This window comes from Cotesia typhae, unplaced genomic scaffold, assembly GCF_013202065.1.
Source record: "Cotesia typhae breed Kobodo isofemale line unplaced genomic scaffold, CoteBio_Ctyphae scaffold_58, whole genome shotgun sequence".
Lineage (NCBI taxonomy): Eukaryota > Metazoa > Arthropoda > Insecta > Hymenoptera > Braconidae > Cotesia > Cotesia typhae.
Window position 1 is genome coordinate 1777434 of NW_027423778.1, and position 19207 is coordinate 1796640.

The 19207-nt window shown below is 27.7% G+C and overlaps 3 protein-coding genes across 5 annotated transcripts; all 3 read right to left on the minus strand.

Moving 5' to 3' along the window:
- Positions 1-5557: 5557 nt before the first annotated feature.
- On the minus strand, positions 5558-7734 carry LOC141537108 (uncharacterized). 2 transcript variants are annotated; one of them, XM_074257947.1, is made up of 4 exons: positions 7574-7712; positions 7287-7500; positions 6659-6844; positions 5558-5937 (listed from the first exon to the last, which is right to left on the minus strand). In XM_074257947.1, the coding sequence occupies exons 1-4, from the start codon at positions 7580-7582 to the stop codon at positions 5789-5791; spliced, it is 558 nt and encodes a 185-aa protein (XP_074114048.1). In that variant the 5' UTR covers positions 7583-7712; the 3' UTR covers positions 5558-5788. The 2 variants fall into 2 exon arrangements, with proteins under 2 accessions (XP_074114048.1, XP_074114049.1); XM_074257948.1 differs by lacking the exon at positions 6659-6844 and having other exon boundaries at positions 7574-7734.
- A 200-nt stretch (positions 7735-7934) lies between these two features.
- Positions 7935-11111, minus strand: LOC141537109 (uncharacterized). Of its 2 annotated transcripts, XM_074257949.1 has the most exons (6): positions 10875-11111; positions 10231-10414; positions 9423-10054; positions 9055-9269; positions 8740-8898; positions 7935-8236 (listed from the first exon to the last, which is right to left on the minus strand). In XM_074257949.1, the coding sequence occupies exons 2-3, from the start codon at positions 10412-10414 to the stop codon at positions 9708-9710; spliced, it is 531 nt and encodes a 176-aa protein (XP_074114050.1). In that variant the 5' UTR covers positions 10875-11111; the 3' UTR covers positions 7935-8236; positions 8740-8898; positions 9055-9269; positions 9423-9707. The 2 variants fall into 2 exon arrangements, with proteins under 2 accessions (XP_074114050.1, XP_074114051.1); XM_074257950.1 differs by lacking the exon at positions 9055-9269.
- A 609-nt stretch (positions 11112-11720) lies between these two features.
- LOC141537131 (uncharacterized) lies at positions 11721-13882 on the minus strand. Its single transcript, XM_074257970.1, has 2 exons — positions 13449-13882; positions 11721-13370 (listed from the first exon to the last, which is right to left on the minus strand). The coding sequence occupies exon 2, from the start codon at positions 13367-13369 to the stop codon at positions 12143-12145; it is 1227 nt and encodes a 408-aa protein (XP_074114071.1). The 5' UTR covers position 13370; positions 13449-13882; the 3' UTR covers positions 11721-12142.
- Between the last annotated feature and the right edge of the window lie 5325 nt (positions 13883-19207).

The following is a 19207-nucleotide window of genomic DNA, read 5'->3' on the forward strand; positions in this document are numbered from 1 at the left end:
TATATTTTATTATTAAACAATTAAATTTAAATATGGATAACCAAAAATATACTCTGGAATAAAAAAGAAAACTACTAGAAGGCAAATTACAGAGACTACAGTCTAAACTGACAATAGGAGAAATAACACCTTCAAATGCTGCTCTGCAATTTGAAAAAATTAAACCAATGTTTGACATATTTGATACATTAATTGACGAACATTTGTTATCAAACTCTGACGATACTACAGAATTGGAACTGGCTGAAAAGGTTAGAGTAGATTATTACGCCCTTGCAGATAAATTAGCGACCTTGATTCCAACTGACAGTGCTAATACATCTCACAATTCGACTGAAATGAACACAACAATGGCAAATACCTCCTTTGGGACACAAAGCCTTGCAAAACTTCCTACTGCTCAACTGCCTAAGTTTGACGGGAATTTTGAAAATTGGATTTCCCTCAAAAACACCTTCAAAACGTTAATAGACGGACGAACTGACGTTGATGATCTCAATAAATTTTTATATCTACGTTCATGTTTAGTAGGTGCTGCAACTAACAAGCTTGCGCTTTACGCTGCCATCCCTGAAAGTTATGAAAAGGGTTGGAAATTACTTACAGATACTTACAAATACTTACAGATCCCCTCCACGCCCCCTTTTCGACTCGATAATAAGTCTGATTTTTAACAATACATTTTTAGGCTAATTGGAAATAAATAATAGTAAACGAAAAAATACCACTGTAAAAAATTTTTGGAATCTTAAAGACAGTCAAAATTTGATGTAATAAAAATCGAAAAAACCAAAAATTACTATCATCAAAAAATTGTCGATTGTTTCCAAAAATCGAAAAAAAAATTATTAAGATAGATTCGAATAATTTTGAAAAAGGTCTCAATAACTTGAATTTTGAAAAAGTTATAGCTATTAAAAGAAAAAAGCCAATTTAAAAAAATCACAATTTTCAAAAGCAGTTCAATTGGCGCGTAATGCCCCATGTATACATATGTGCAATATCGAGTATTAATTTCCGCCAATCTTAAAAAATTATACGCGATACAAAAGTTTCAAAATAAAAATGCGTACAAATAAATAAGCTATAGAAATATTATAAGTTGTGAAAATCACGTATAATTAAATAATGCATCAAATAATTTCAAAAAAATTAGAAATAACACTTCCATTAACCCGAAATTTAGAAGGTGGAAAGGCAGTTAGACTGACCAATCCTGAACGAGCTAAGAATCGTATCGCATTGTTTTTCTTAACCGCATGTAAAATATAGAAATATTGTTAGTTTTGGATATTTATATTTTGAAAATATTTATATTTTTTTAATAAAATTATGGAATACGATGATTTTTCGTATCACCGTAACAAACTTACGGTGAAGGATGGAATAATAACGAGAGTGTGAGCAAAAATAACGTATCCATTTATATATATACTTAATTATTCAAACTTTTAGGCTAATGTTTTGTTATTGTAAAAAATATATTCTTATAAAATTGCAAACTAATTTAATTTTGGCCGCCTGACTAAACCTGGATTATTCTACTGAAGTTGATAGTTTCAGTGCAAGTATCTCAAGTTTTATTCCACTTTTTATTCATTTTTTGAAGCTTTACCCGTTTGAGCGGGAACGGGTTGCCCATTAATTTTTTTAATGATGTAATATAATAATATAACTAATATATTTGATGTTAATTTGTTTATTTCAATTGAGTGAAGATGTTAATGAAAAAGAAAAAAAAAAAGAAATAGTGGATTCGAGATAGATTTAATAGCATAAACATGGATATTATGAATCCTAATTGTTTAAATTTTTTAATGGATTCATGAATAAATATATATAGCTATATATGAATTATATATAATCGTTTCTGTGTTAACGATCTAGTGAATAAGGCGAACGCAACTACTAATGCTACCTGGGGACTAATAAAGAGGACGGACAGGAATAACGCAAGAGACAGGGTCTATCTATATAATTCACTGGTAAATGCAGGATGTATGTATGGAGTGGAAATATGGGGGTGGGAAAATGCAGAATAATTTAAAGCGATATATAACAAAGTAAATAAAATGGCGCTGGGGGTAGCAAGAAATACACCAACTTACATCATCAGAAGGGAACTGGGAATAGAGCACATAGATTATATATTAAAAGAAAGGGCTCTCAGGTACCTGGTAGATATAATGAAACTTGAAGATAACAGATGGCCAAAGATATGCATGAAAGAAGAAATGAGGGGAATAATCAACAAAAATCCAACAAAGTGGGGAAAAAAAGTAGAGAATTTTCTAGTAGTGATAGGCATAGAAGAAATTATTAGGAGAATATACGATGGAGGAAATATAGAAGAAATAGAGGACAAAATAAAGGAGGGACTGGAAAAATACAAAAAAGAATTAGAAAAAAAGGAAAATTTGCTAATAGAAAAATCCAGATATAATGAGTTTTACAAAGACATCTTACAAGAAAGTGAAAACAGCTATTGGAAAAAAGATCAAATTAAAAGTGAGTACAAAGAAGTTTGGACAAGAACGAGATGTGGAAATCTGTGGAGAAGTGGAAAAAAAGGACAAAAGAATTGGGAATGCAGAATTTGCAAGAAAGAGGAGGAGACACTGATACATTTATTAAACTGTGCAGAGATAAGTGAAAAATTAAGTGAAAAAGGGCAACAAGCAAGAAACAAGTGGATGGGAGAACTAGAGGGGGAATTAACAAAAGAAAGACTAGTGATAATTTTAAAAGGGGAAATAAATAGAGATCTGTGTATATATGTTAGAGAAATGGAAAGATTACTTAAGGAAATTGAGTAGTATTACAATATTGAATGACAGAAAAAGGCTGTCATTAATATACAGGGATAGATACTAGAAATAAGAATAAATTAGTATTAATAGTATCGTTTGAGTGTCGTCAAAGCCACCATTGTATGCAATCAATATTATCACAGATTTTTTTTTCAATAATCCGAAAGAATACTATTAAGTACTGTGTTAAATACAGTTGATTCATCACTGAAGTCAAATCAGCCATCTGTCGTCAAAACTGCCATATGTCGTCAAAACTGCCATATACAGTTTGAATTCATAGCTGAAAAAATTAATAATTTTTTCAGCGTGATCCTTTCATAAAACAAAACCTTCTCAATGTAAAAAAAGGTTTTCGTAAAATGAACCGTTTCTTTCACCAGAAATTCAAATTTCGAGTTGAAAACTTCTTAGTTTTTTTTTTTTTAATTTTTCTTCCACATTACTAAAGAAAAATTTTGAAAAATTAATTCTCTGCAGCAAGATCATCCTTTCGTCTAAAAGATATTTTTTTATTGCAAAGCAGTATAAAAAAGGCAGATCTGAGTATGAGAATAATATTATAAGCAATTGTTAAAGAAATCATAAATTTTTTGTTTTTGAAAAATTGCTATTTCTGATTTATTTTTATAAGCCAACAAATTAAATATCAGCAAAATAAAATTGTTTTGAAAAAATAACAAATAGCATTATACGAAAATTTTTATAGTGAAAATAAATTTTAAAAAATTAAAAAAAATGTACTTTAAAATTTATTAAGATTTGTTTCTATTTCAAAGAAGTTTCATTTGAATCTGAAAAGGATCAATTTAAGGAATTGATATTTTAAGATTATTAGAAAGATTTACCTGTATTTGTAGCGGCGGTGTCAAAGCACATTGCTTTTACATAACGGCTAACACCCCAATCGTTAAGTGTTGAATAAACAGCCAATGCTTGATCGATTCCAGTTCCAGAACTCATTTTTGGAACTCCAAGCAATTGTTCTTCACCTGATGATGTAAGAACAACGGGTAGTCCATCGACGGAATCAGATCCAACAATGTCACTGAGGATTTTACCATCCCAATGAACAACGTAGTTATCGTTTAATTTCAAATTTTTTTTTAATTCTTTAGCAATATCTTCTCTTAATAATATCCGCTTTCGATGAATAGTGCTATAGCTCAAATTAACATTTTGAAGATCAACTTCAACACCCTTCAAAGCCGCAGCTAAAATATAAGTAGCGTTACTGCTACTTACATTTGCCCGATCTAACGCAGCGACAAGTTCAGGTGTCATAATATTAATTTTTGGAGTTTCTAGTGACAATAAAAGTTCAGTTTCAAAATCAGAAATAGCTGACGTATGACTTATCGTATGACTTATCGTTGATTGCGAAAACGGTAGACCTTGTCTTGCTGGTGTAACGGCACAAGTGCCTAAAAGCACATCAGAATCTGGAATTTATCATAACATTGCAAATTTTATTATATTGATGGTGTAGTTTTATTTTCAATTTTGGGATTCAACCAAAATCTTCAACATTTTTCGAAACTTCGGTTTGCAAAATAAGCTCAACTTAAAAAATTGGTTTTTCAAATTTTAAAAAGATGCAAAATCGAAGAGAAACTTTCTTTTAAATAATTTAAGAATACATAAAAAATGTCGATGTTTTTTATAAAAAGAAGGAAAAATTAATTAAAAATAGTAATATTCGAGATACTTTTAACATTTGCCGAGAATTAACATAAAACAATGACAATAGCTTTGGATGATTTCGATAAATCATTTCATAAAATCATTTTGAAAACTTGTTAAAAAAATTTGAAATTAGACTTTGACCTTTTAATTTTTCTAAGAAATGTATCTAAATTTATAAAAAGTAATTGCATTAATGTATGAAAAAATTCACTAAGAAATGAGATTTATCTGGACTAAAGAAAATTTTCAATATTTACGACTGCCCAATTTTAAAAAACAGTAACTGACATAGATGTTCGAATCTCGGGTAGGGCGATAGGCGTTTTTATAAATTTATTTATAAGGCAATCGTTGAAATTATTAATTAAGATGAGTGAATGTGAATGTGATGTGAAACCTTCTCCCCCTCCACCTCCTTAAAAAAACTCCGAAAAAAAAGCAAAATTCAAAATAAAAAAAAAAATTAAATTAAATAAAAAAAAAAAAAAAAAAAAAAAAAACAAAACGAATAAGAAATTTTTTTCAAATATTTTTTTTATTGTTAATTTTTTTGTTAATTTACATAGCGAATTTTATAAATTATATCCGATAATGATATTTATTATAGTTTGAAACGATAATTTTTTAAGATGAGAAAGTCGTTATTTACTTTATTGACAGCTACTAATCACTTTCTTTCGATATTAAATTTTAAATTGTAGCTTTTACACTTTCTTCATTGAGTTTTGCAATATTTAAATTTGTGCAACCCCGATGTCCGCTGTACTGTTTGAAACTATAAAAAAAGGCCATTCGGCAGCCGAAATGGAAGTAGATTTCACATAAAGCAAATTTTAATTATAAATATTAATAATTTATTTATTTATTAATTATATATAATAATAACATAATTTATTTATTTATTTATTATATATAATAACTTAAAATTTTTTACATTTATTTATTATATATAATAACTTAAAATTTTTTACATTTATTTTATTTTTATTAATTTTTTATTTTCAATATTTTAATACAAAATTTTAACTTTATACTATAACATAATAAAATAAATTCACGATTTTTAATCATTTTAAATTTTGATAATTCATCATTTTATAAATTTAACGAATTTTCAATTTTATTTTTTTTTTCTATTAATTGGAGTAATATAATAATATTATTATGAAATATTAAATTTCATAATATTAAATATATTATTACTAACATTTAATTTTAATTCAATTTTAAATTTAATTTTTATTTTAAATAACAAAAAGAAAAAAAATGATAATTATAGTTTTTATGAACTACTAATATTTTAGACGTTTGCTTGGATTTTCTATGTTTTTAACATAGATTCTCTTAGTACCGTTTAGAAGCCAGCTTAATGGTTTAGGTGCTTCGTCAATTTTTTCAAGGTCTCCCATTTTATCCACAAGAAATGTTACTTCATCATTCCCTGTTTAACATAAACAATTAATAGTTAATATTTTAAATCTCTATTTTTTTTTTATTCATTTTTTTTATTGCCAATCGAGTAGTAGACACATTCCACGTTAAAAAAAAAAATAATTGCAAAGGTAATAGAACGTATGTCTTTAATTTTATACTTCCTTTTATTTTTAATACTTTGAAATTTTGGTAATCTAAAGGTGAAAGGGCGTATAATTTTTTTTTTGGTCAGTTCACCAAGAACATATTTTAGCTTTAAAAATGTTAAAAAAATTTTTTTGTGGTAGTAGTGGTGTAAAACCTCAACTATACAATTTTTCAAAGTTAAAAAGAAAATATATTCAAAAAATAATAATTTAATTAATTGCATAATTTTTATTTTAAATTGATTTCTTAATTTTTACGTAATTTATTTTTGATTGATTTATTTTTTATTTGTTTACATCAAATTTTATATATGAAGCTGTTATTTTAGTATGACTTATCTTATGAAATTATTATTCAACATTTGCTATCAAATCACTTTTTTTTCAAGCGCCCTTTTTACCATTAAGTAGTACTTTTCTTAAGACATACACCCTTTCAGCCCAAATCCCTATTAACCCTTAACTATATGCTCTTTCACTTTAAGGCACGCGATATGTTGAATTTCGTATATATATATTTATACACACGATAATATATGTAAAAATATCTTTTATTCAAAATTTGAAATGTTCTTTACTCACTTGAATTTTTAATTGATCCTGTCAAGATCAGTTTATCTCCTTTTTCGATGTTATGGTCTGGTTTATAAGAATTAATGGTTACATCAATTTTTCGTTCACCGTCAGTAAGACTGACGAATGCTTTAATCCAATTTATGTTTTCAGAATTAATTATTGAAAATTTAGTTTTGACATAGCCTGAGATTTCTGTATGAACATCAAATAAAATAAAAAAAAATTATGTACAAAATTAAAATTGATAAAAAATTAAAAAAAAAAATAAAGATTCTAACAGCTTTTTTGCTTTCAAAAGTCTGAATAAATTTTAGCTCTTATGTTTATGGATAAAATTTTTATTTTATCTTTTCTTGATCTTTTTGATTCATTTTTTTTTTTTTTTTAAAACATTTTTATTTCAATTGTTAATTTTTTTTATATATTTAAAAAAAATATATATCAATAAAATCCAAACGAAATTTCGTTAAAAAAAAATGAAAATTAAAATGGATGACCCCACTTAAAAATTAGTTTTGTAATTTGAAGCTCATTAAAAGAGCCATAATATACACTTTTCTGAATTCTAAAATTATCTTTTAATTTAGTGGAATTAAAAAAGAAATAAATACAATATATTTTATCATATACGTACTAAATCTCCAAGGCAAAATTGAGTTTTCGATTTGGTCCAATCCAATTAGCTGCAAATCTGTTTGTTCATCCTCATCAGCTGTACAATTTTTCTCATCAAACTCTCTCAGATTTTCTACGATGGTCTGCTTATTAATGATAATTTCTGCACGAAGAAAGTTTCCAGTATTGGATTTCGTGTTAGGGCCACAATACGCATTTTCTAAATGGATAACCTATAACATAAAAAAAATAATAATATTTATTATAATCATATAAATAAATAATAATACTAATAATAATACTTACATGATCCATAACTACATCAGCTTGCACACGTGAGTGTGGCTACCCAATAAACAATATAACCTCTTTATAAGTTCTTAAAGAAGTCTGATTTAAGATTTGGACGTCTTAATGATTTACAAAACGAATTCTCTAAGACGTCCTGAAGACGTCGGATGCGCCACTTCAAGAGCAAATTAGAGCTTCTTAATGAATTCTCAAAGAGCTCTTTTTTCTGAGATCAGAAAAAAAGAGTTCTTACAGAATTCAGAATTAAGAGTTCTTTCTAACTTACAAAGAAAGAGTTCTCAAGGAAGTCAGAATTAAGAGCTCTTTCTGACTTCAGACAGACGATTTTGTAGGATAGTAATAATAACAATTTAAATAATTATAATTCTTTTTATTATTAATATAATAATAATTTTACAAGCTATAAATTATAAACAACAAAAATTCTTGAAACTTTTTGTTGATAGCTTCATATGTTGCAGTAGCTCCCCTTCCAGCCGATTTATAACTTGTATATAAATAAGATAATTATAAAATACCAAAAAAATTATTTTATTATTTATTGCATTTGATTCTTTGCACGATAATCGATTCGGTCACCACTGTGCTGCAACCATGACTTTATTGCCGATTCAATCATTCCATTTGAGCTGTCAGGGTTGCTCTGAGATATAGTTGCTGGAAATAAAGAAAAATGATAAATACCAAAAGATAAATCATATTCTTAAATCAATCTTATCTTTTCGAAATTCAATTCTACTTTTATTTTGCGTTTTAAAAATAACTGAACGTTTTAGATATATATTTGTATCATGTACTTTTTTTACTAGTTTACATATAAGAGTCGGTTGTTTGTATTGTTTTCACACAAGTCCAGAATAATCTTCATATCGATTATTTTCTTTTTTTTTTTCCACCATATTAATTGGTTTAAAAATCAGATTTCTCATTATTAATTTTTGTAAATACAAAAAAGAAAATATACACTGAAACCTAATCGAATTGTATAATATCATTAATTTATCTTAATAACTTATTATTATTTTGCAATTCAAAAATTTTGGAGTGTGATTCAAGAAGAGTTAAATACTTAAATAGATAACTAAAAACGGTTTGTGATTTAAACCGTAGTATGTCTCCCAACACTTAAATTAAAATATAAATTTGTTCTATAAACTCACCAATCAAAACTTCAACAAACGCCATTCCTTTTACTTTAATAGTTTTCTTTTGGCCAGTCCAAGAAAGTGGACGAGCAAACTCATCTGTTAGAAGATATGACAAAACAGCACGAGTATGTTTTTAGCATTTGGATCACGCCTCTTGGTAATTATTTCAATCTACAAAAGAAAAATTAATAAGTTACATATGGATTTCATATTTTGTAAGATCCTTAAACAACATCAGACGTAAATAAGAAAAAAATAATTAATTTTGTGAGTCACAGATAATCAAAATAAATATACAGTTAGCTGCAATTTAAAATAATTATTTACATATTGAGTCCGTGCAGTATCATTATCTTTCAATAGCTTATTAAAGTTTGTTAATTGTTCAATTTTAATAAGCGGAAAATTCGGCAATAAACTTGGAGGTGATTGTGAACTTAGAGAGTGTCTTGAAGTGGCGGAAGGAAGATTGGAGTTTTCTTGATTGATTATTAGCGTGTTTAACAAACGTAAAATCGTGTTTAATTTTAAGCTACATGCAGCTGTGGATAAAACAAAATAAACACAGTACTATTGTTGAATAGTTATTAATAATAATGAATGTATGGTCATTACAAATGAAATGTTTTTAAAAAATTCTCATTGTATTAAAAATAGAACACAAAAGGATAATGAATTAAACTTTATATATTTACCGCAGCAATTAGGAGAACATTCTAAGTTTAGAATCTCAGCATCAACTTTCTTAGTTACTTGTTCATTAGAAACAGGAGTTGGAAATAGTTGATTTATAGGACTAGTTTCCCGACTTGAAACTTGAATAGTAGACTTAGCGGTAGTAGTTGATTCAACATTATTCTCATTTATGTCTTTTGCCACTTTAATGGTTTTCGTAGCTGCTAGAGTACCTATTTTTTCATCTGAACGTTGAGGTACATAGCTCCTAATAAGGTTAGGTATAATTTCACTTTTTCTAATAGTTATTTTTTTGTCTCTCGCTTAGAAGAGTGATCGGGGTGATCATTAAAAAAATTGCCATAGTCTAACTCCTGTGTCTCAATTAGATTTCCATCATCTAAATTTTGAGTTGTATCATATGCGAATACATCTCTTGATATAGTATCAGTAACATCTGGTTGAAATTCACTACCATCATCATCACTAGATGGTATATCACTTGAATTTTCTTTGCGATAACGTACTGGAGGTTTGCGATTACGCTTTCTATCTAATAATTTGCCATCTTGGAGTTTTGAGAAGGCTGTTTCATCACTAGTTGACAGGTCGACGGCAGCAATCTCTACTGATCTAGCTATATCATAAGTTTCTGTAAATAAAATAAACTTATTAAAAGCAAAAGAAAAAATTTAAACGAGTTAAAAAGATTTCAATAGTGCATAAAAAAGATACACCTAAATAATTTTCTATTTGTATAAACGAAAAATCTTTTGAAATATTTACAATTGTAATCAATTTAATGTAATAACAGAATATTATACTTACGAAAGGGTCCAAGTAGTCTGGAATATTGGATCGTCGCCCAGCTTTTTTTAGGATTATTTTGCTTTATTGCAGCAGTCGTCGGATTTTCACTTTTGGGTGGCCATTTCAAAGTTTGACATTTTTTATTCAACCAAGATTCTGGTACGGTTGAACACCAAGTATCGTAAAAAACAACAAAAAACATCTAACCAAAAAATAAAATTTTATTTTAATTAAAGTTTGAATCAAGATAATAAAAATGATTAAGATCAGAATTTGTAATTATTTATAAGCTGTGTCAATAAGTTTTATATTAAGATAGAATTTGTAAATAAAGAAAATGGTCGTTTTTCGAATAAGTTATTTTTTGCAAGTAAAAATATCGAACGAAGTTATTTTTGATAAACAAAAAAAATTAATTATTTAACTTAAAGAATACTTGATTATAAAATTTGTATAGTTATTTTTTCGTTTATTGAATCATTCAACTACTTATTAGTTGCATCTGCAAATGTTGGAAGTCATATAACAATTGTCTGAATAAAGTAAGGTTATTTTTGTAATTGCCAAATACACATACATCATTAATTACTTTTATCATATATATGAAATCAAGCTTATTACAATTTAAAACTTTTAGTAAATAAATAATTAAGTAAGCTTACTATAATCGTAGATATAAAACTTTGTTATTAAAATATTATCTTTATATCACAAGAGTATACAAAAATAAGCAGTAACAAGTATTGATTAGGCTTTACGTATGCGCTAGTGTGTATACATACATATTAACCCACGATTGCATGTATAAGTATATCGATTGAATTTACAAGCAGCGCTGCTTCTGTTTTGTAAGATAAGAAAACGGGCGGGTAATTACAATTTAAATAAATCAGCGAATTTTTCATTACAATAATTTGATAAAATTTTATTAACATTACGCCTTACACTAAAAAAAAAAGCTCGTTCATCTTTTAATGTACATTTTATATATTTGAATGGATAAGTGGAAAAAAATAAAAAGATTTCTTAAAAGGTAAGCAAACAGCTTTCTTCAAGACTTCGGTTGCCTTAATACTTAAACGATTTGACCATTCATTACCGATGACTATATGAAGTAACTTGCTATCGAGTGGATAATTTTTATGCTCTCTGGGTTTAATAATCTGTGACCTTGTAATGTAATCTCGTTATCAATTAAGCAAATATTATCGACACGAAACACATCATAATTATTAATATAACAAAATTTATCACAGTTCGTATTAGCTGAAAGTTTAAACTTTCCATAATTAATAATATTATACGAGGAAGCTTTTATATCAATAGATTTTTAGCATTATATTGCAATAGTTCCGGTTTGATTAGATTTATGTTTACTTTTGATTGATAACCACAATTTGCCCGTTCGTCAAGACGATTATGAAGTTGTTGTAAAGGTTTATCACCTTTTTTAGAAGATTTTTAACAAAAGACAAGAAGCTTTCAAAACTAAAAGCACTAAACAAATCCAAAGGACCAAATTTAATCACATCATCCGGTAAATGTATTAAATTATGAATATTGAATATAACAAAATTTTTTCCATATAATTTTATACCCTCGGAAACGAAATGTCTCAACAATTTTTTCGCACATTCATTATTTTTAATGCAATCTTTTTCATTACATAATATTCTTATTGCACAGTGAAGACAATTATAATGATAGAGATATTTACTAGGTAAATGCAGTTGTAAAGCAATAGGACCGACATATAATAAGAACAATCGCAATTCAGTCGCTTTCCACCGATCTAATTCGTCCAATTTTCTTGTTTTTCGCACAAACTCAGAGGGTATCCAATTACTGATAAGACTTAGATAGGTTGAAATTTCTTTAGTCATTCTATGAGATAATTTCAGTAATTTTTTCTCATTTACACGCCATCCTTTTATCCACATATTGAGTATTTTTTTGATACTCCCAGACAAACACAATGCATGTAATCCACTGGAAACTGAGACACCATACCAATACCACATTCTTCTAATTTTGATTTTCCTAAGTGATGATGTTTATTAATTCGATCAACAAAATTTGAATCTGTACGTAATGGTGAATTCATGTCAAGAAATAACATCCGATGATCATTGTATTCACCCTCTTGAATACATTTACCACAGCCGTAATAACCACCATGGCCTTTTGTAAGTGTAACAAAAGATCTTGCAGGTGCATCGCAAATTAAAGCCCTAATAACTACTTTGAATTTGTGACAATAATGTTGGAAACCTGTAGCTTGTAAAATTTTGTACTCTTCGATAAAATCCATGAGAAATTCATTACAGTCATCTGGTTTACTTAGACCATGATATAAACCAACAACAAAAGGTACAGCAACTTTTGGATAAATTTCTGCTAATATTGGATAAAGTTGGCTTGTCGAGCTTTTCGATATTGGCAAGCCATCAATGTGCACGTTGATCTGAATAACGTCTTTGAACTGACTGATATCGATAACTTTCAGTTGATTAATTAATCCTTTTTCCAACCCATAATGGAAATACTCTCCAGGAGGAACAGAGCGAACAGTGGTATTTTTAGGAGTATTTAATAACGTACGACTATCTAGTGGAAGATTTTTTAAATCTTCTGTTGATTTTACGTTTCGAAGAATACTTAGTAAGTTACTTGATGCTGCTTGAGTGATATTAAACTGACATTTCCAGTGAGATAGCTCTTGGTTTAAAGTTAATTTTTCAATATTTCTGGGAATCGGTTCTAAGACATTAATATCAATATTATTATTATTATTAGTAGTAGCAGTAGTAGTAGTAGTAGTAGTACTAGTAGTAGTAGTAGTAGTAGTAGTAGTAGTAGTAGTATTATTATTATCACCATAACTATTATTATTATTTGTGTTATTACAATTAACAATATCAGCAATTTCAGCAGTATTTGGTTCAGCGGATTTAAAATTAGAATCATCACAACTATGATCATTATCGTTCATCACTTCTTTATCATTATTACTGTCTGGATCACTGTCACTTGAGTGAACATTAATCAAATTTTTTGCACATGAAACAGTCTCTAAAATTGATTGTTGACAGCGTCTTTTTAATCGTCGATTTTTCTGGCTTTTAGATAACTCTTGAAATCGTTTTCTGTAAGACATCCTGCTCAAAAATATTTTTAATGAATTAAAAATTAGAAATCACATCTATATTGATTAAAAAAATTTATTTATACGTTACCTGAAAAATAAAGGGATGATTCAAATCATTGGATAATTATCCAATATCAGTAAGTCTCCCAATAGAATATATAACTTAACTGATATTGACATTGATCAAGTATGTTTTTATTTTTAACTAAGATTATACGTATAATACAATCACACAATCTCAGTACGTATTTAATTTATAAAAAATTATATCGACTTTATATAAATAATTAGTTAAAGATAAGCTGCAGATTCCGCACTACTGTGAGGAATGTAAATAAACATATGTTTTGTAGGTTATGTAAGAAAAATAATAAAGCGAAAAAAATTTGCATGTTGTACCACCATGCGCATGCGCCAAATTTAACATTTTAAACCTCAGAAAAAAGACTTCCTAAAGAGTTCATAATTTTGACATCTTACGAAGTCAGAAAAAAGACTTCTCGAAGATTTCTTGGTTGAGAGTTCTGAAAAATGAGATCGTTAAGACGTCATAGTTAGACGTCTTATAGACGTCTTTAAAAAGACATCTTCCAGAAATCTTTCTGACTTGCTTGCTGTCTGGGTATTTGCACTTACCCGTGCTGGCACGGAGCACGGGGGAAATGGTCATTTTACCCGATTTCGGCGCATGCGCACGGGTAAATTGCCAAATGCTCTGAAATCTGACCAACCCGTGCTCCCGTGCTTTCGCGCGTGCGCACGGGGTAAATTATCAAATGCTCCGAAACTTTGGCAAACCCGTGCCACCGTATTCCCGTGCCATGTACTCCCATATTCCCGTACTCCCGTGCCATTCCGTGCTCTCGTGCTTTGACGCGTGCGCACGGGTTATTTTTATAGAAGGCGCTAGAAAATTTACTAACTTTTTTTTTTAAATCTTAAATCCTGTGCCCATGAGAAAAATCACGGCACAAGGAAATTCTTTATGAGTGATACGTGGAATTAATTTATTAATCATAACTAACGCCGTTAATTACTATGGTATTATTTGCTATTATAATAAAATTAGATATTTTTTAATATCTCTGATACTGAGAAATTGTAATTGTAATTAATAATGATAATGAAAGCTTAATTTTAAAATCTGGACTCCCGTGTTCGCCCAGGTAATTGCTTCCAAGTTATACACACGCAAGGGAATTTTTCTGTGATTAATTCTTCTTTTACGCTGATTAATTATGATTGTAAACTACACTACTAGTCATGGTAATCATTACGATAATTAATAGTTATACTGTCGCTTGATTTTTTCGGATTATAATTTAGTTATGGAATTTTATTTAATTGCTATTTAACAATAAAATATTATCATATTTTATTTTAATTTTCTAATGTATTATATTTTTTTAATTTTAGAATTTTACTATCTAAATATACCATTTTTATTAATGTTTATTTCTATGAAGGTATTTATTTTTGGGAATTTATAAAATATGAGTCATTTGCGGTTATGTATGCCAAAATATCAGGCATTAGACTAAACCTCACACCACAAATTCATAAAAATAATTATACTCTGTCGTCAATTTATAGTTTTTAATTAACAAATAAGTAAATAACTATAAAAAGAATACATCATCGTAATGTTTTATAGCGTTTAAATAATACAAGAGTTCAAAGAAGACTTTGCTTAAATTAAAAGTAAATAGAAATACCCTATAGTCATTGTCAAAGAAGATTGATCCGATAATTATCGTCAGTTATTGACGACTATAGGAAGACATGTTAAACTGAACATCAATAAATACATTTAATTATTATAAAAACATAAAATAAAAAAATGATATATACAGTTGTGGCCATTAATTCGAGTAGGTTTTCGATTTTAGAGTTGAATTTTGACGTAATGAAGTTACTTTATTTAGAAATTTTCTTTTTTGTATAATTATTAATGATTCTATGCAGTATATAACGTATTAAATCAATTTATCATAAAAATAATATAAAAATTAATTTTATAATCTATTTTAAAACTCTTGATTTGTTTATTTCACCGAATCTCATTATAATAACATATTTATTCAAATAATGATTTTATTATTAAACAGTAGCAGGGCAAACCAAGACATCCTATAGGAAGTGCAATAAATTTTTTATTTTATAACTATTTAAGCGTAATGTTAAACATCATTTTGCACTTTAAGTGATATCCAAAAAAATTTTTGCTCATCTCTGACTATGCATGAACCTATGTATAATTATCATACGTTAACCAAGTATAATCACATCTAATTATATATGGACCCACATATAATCAGATCTGATCATATATAGACTTATACAGGGTGTCTCTGAAGTGGCGGGAGTAATTGTTGGGGTCGATAGAGAAAAAAATACTGAATCGAAAGTTCCTGAGCCAAAAATTTTTTTGGGCCATAGAATTTGAGTTATGAATTAAAAACGATAGCCAATCAGAAGCGCGCTATTCGAGAAATGAAAATGAGCGGGGAAGTAGAGGAGACGCGAGAGTGAGATGCTGCAATAGCAGCTTACTCGCTCACACAAAGCCGAGCATGAGAGGGGATTGTGACGCTATGAGCCGAGTACGTAAGTGTGAATGAGTGGATGTATGAGGTCGCAAGCGGACGGCTTAATGTATGAGTGTGTGTCCGTGTATCGCAGCATTATTGGAGGCGTTGTAACGCTGAATTAAAGCTAACCGGGTACTCTAAGACAGAGGAAAAAATTTTAATTTTTATTTTTATTCGAAAAATTTAATAAAAAAATAAAAAGGCCCAAGATTTAACCAGACCCACAGAAACGGAGAGTAAATTTTTAATTCTCATTTATTTTGCTGGGGATTATTTTCAAATACAAAAAAAAAAAAGGCTAAGATTCAACTGGAATCTTAATTGCTTAATAAAAGGAGTAAAGTGTAATGATGTGAATGCAAACTAATAACATTAAAGTAAAGTTATCCTTGAACTGCCGAAACACCTGTAGATTTTTTTGAAATGATTTCTTTGCTAAGAAAAAGGGAAACTAAAATATCAAAATTACTAAAACGTGAATGCCATTTCTTTTTCATATTTTCTTCGACATTTTACCTGTCAGTGAATAAAAAGAATATTTAAATTGAAATATCAAAATTATAAGGACTTGAATTCAATGTTTTGTTAATTTATCATTTGACATTTTACCTATCAATTAAGTGATAAATAATTTAAATTAAAATATCAAAATTATCAGGGCTTGGGTGCGATTACTACTTAATTTGATACTTGGGATTTTACCCGTCAATTCATTAGAAATTTATTTCAATTATAAGATCAAAATTATGAGAACATGAGTGCGATTTATTTTTAATTTATTATTCAGGATTTTAACAGTCAATTGATTGATAAACAACTTTAATTAAAATATCAAAATTATCAGGACCTGAGTTCAATTTTTTTTTAATTTATTATTTATTTACCTGTCAATTAATTAAAAAATAATTTTTATAAAAATATCAAAATTGTTCGGACTTGAGTTCAATTTTTTTCTTAATTTATAATTTGACATTCTACCTGTTAATTCACCGATAGATAATTCTAATAAAAATATCAAAATTATTCGGACTTGAGTTCAATTTTTTTCTTAATTTATAATTTGACACTCTACCTGTTAATTCACTGATAGATAATTCTAATAAAAATATCAAAATTATTCGGACTTGAGTTCAATTTTTTTCTTAATTTATAATTTGACATTCTACCTGTTAATTCACTGATAGATAATTCTATTAAAAATATCAAAATTATTCGGACTTGAGTTCAATTTTTTTTTAATTTATCATTTGACATTTCGCTTGTTGATTAAGTGATTAATAATTTTAATAATAATATCAAAATTATCAGGACTCGAGAGCGATTTTTTTTTTAGTATATTTTTTTACATTTTACCTGTCAATTAACTGATAAATAATTTCAATTAAAATATCAAAATTATTCGGACTTGAGTTCAATTTTTTTTTAATTTATTAGTTGACATTTTACCTGTTAATTAACTGATAAATAATTTTAATAAAAATATCAAAATTATCAGGACTCGAGAGCGATTTTTTTTTCAATTCCTTATTTGACATTTTACCTGTCAATTAATTAAAAAATAATTTTAATTAAAATATCAAAATTATTGGGACTTGAGTTCAATGTTTGTTTTAATTTATTTTTTGACATTTTACCTGACGATTAATTGAAAAATTATTTTACAGAATAATTCCCAGCAAAATAAATGAGAAATGAAAGTTTTCCATCCGTTTGGTTGGGTCCGGTTGAGTCTTGGGCAATTCCTTCTGTTTTCAAAAATTATTCCGAGCATAAGAAATAAGTAATAAAAATTTTCTATCTGTTCGTTTTGGTCCGGTTGAGTCTGGGGCCTATTTTCTTTTTTGAAATAATTTTGTCAATTAATAATTGATAATAAATTTTTTCAATCAGTTTTTTATCGTCTTGTCAAGATTAGGCTGATTTTTGTTCAATAAATTTTTGTTTGTTATTGAAAAGAGAAAATAAATTTTTTTGCATTCTTCTATTCTTGGCTCTGGTCGAGTCTTGGGCATTTTTTTCGTTTTTAAAAATAATTCCTAGCAAAATGAATGGGAAATAAAAGTTTTCGATCCGTTTGTTTGGGTCCGATTGAGTCTGGGGCCTATTAATTTTTTTAAGAATAATGTTGTTAATTAATAATTGATAATAAAATTTTTCAATCAGTTATTCGAAGTCTGTTTGAGATTGGGCCTTTCTTTTCAAGGAAAATTAATCTTGGTGATCAAGTAATAAAAAATTTCTATCCGTTTATTTGGGTCCTGCTGCGTCTTGGGTCTATTTTTTTTTTTTCTTAATAATTTAGTTAATTAATATTTAGAAATAAAATTTTTCGATTTATCTTTTTTCGGGTCCGGTCGAGTCTTGGGCAATTTTTTTTGTTTCGAAAAATAATTCCCAACAAAAAAAAACAGGAATAAAAGTTTTCTTTCCGTTTGTTTGGGTCCAGTTAAGTCTGGGGCCTATTTTCTTTTTTTAAAAAATTTTGTTGATTAAAAATTCATTATAAAACTTTTCAATTATTTTTCTTGCTCCAGTCGAGATCAGGCCCTTTTTCAAAGGAAAATAATTTTGCTGATTAAAAATAGAAAAACAAAGATTTTCAATTTATTTTATTTCGGGTCTGGTCGAGTCTAGGGCATTTTTATCGTTTTCAAAAATAATTTCCTGCAAAATAAATAAGTAATAAAAATTATTTATCCGTTTGTTTGGGTCCAGTTGAGTCTAGGGCCTCATTTGTTTTTTTAATTAGTTTTGATGATCAACAATAAAAAATAAAATTTTTGGATCATTTTTTCTGGGTCCGGTCGAAATTGAACCTTTTATTATAAAAAAAGTTAATTATGATGATTAAAAATGAATAGTAAAATTTTTTTATTCATCTCCCTTTCGGTCTGATGGAGTCTTGGGCATTTTTTTCGTTTTTAAAGATAATTTCCAGCAAATTAAGTAAGTAATAAAAATTTTCTATCCGTTTGTTTAAGTCCGGTTAAGTCTGTGGCTTATTTTCTTTTTTAAATAATATTTGATTAATAATAAAAATAAAATTTTTTAATTAGTTTCTCTTAGTCTGTTTGAGATTGGGCCTTGTTTCGAAAAGAAATTAATTTGGCTGATTGAAAATGAAAACAAAATTTTTCAATTTATTTTTTTTTTTTTGGGTCCGGTCGAGTCTTGGGCGATTTTCTTCGTTTTTTAAAATAATTCCCATCAAAATAAATAAGTAATTAAAACTATCTATCTGTTTGTTTGGGTCCGG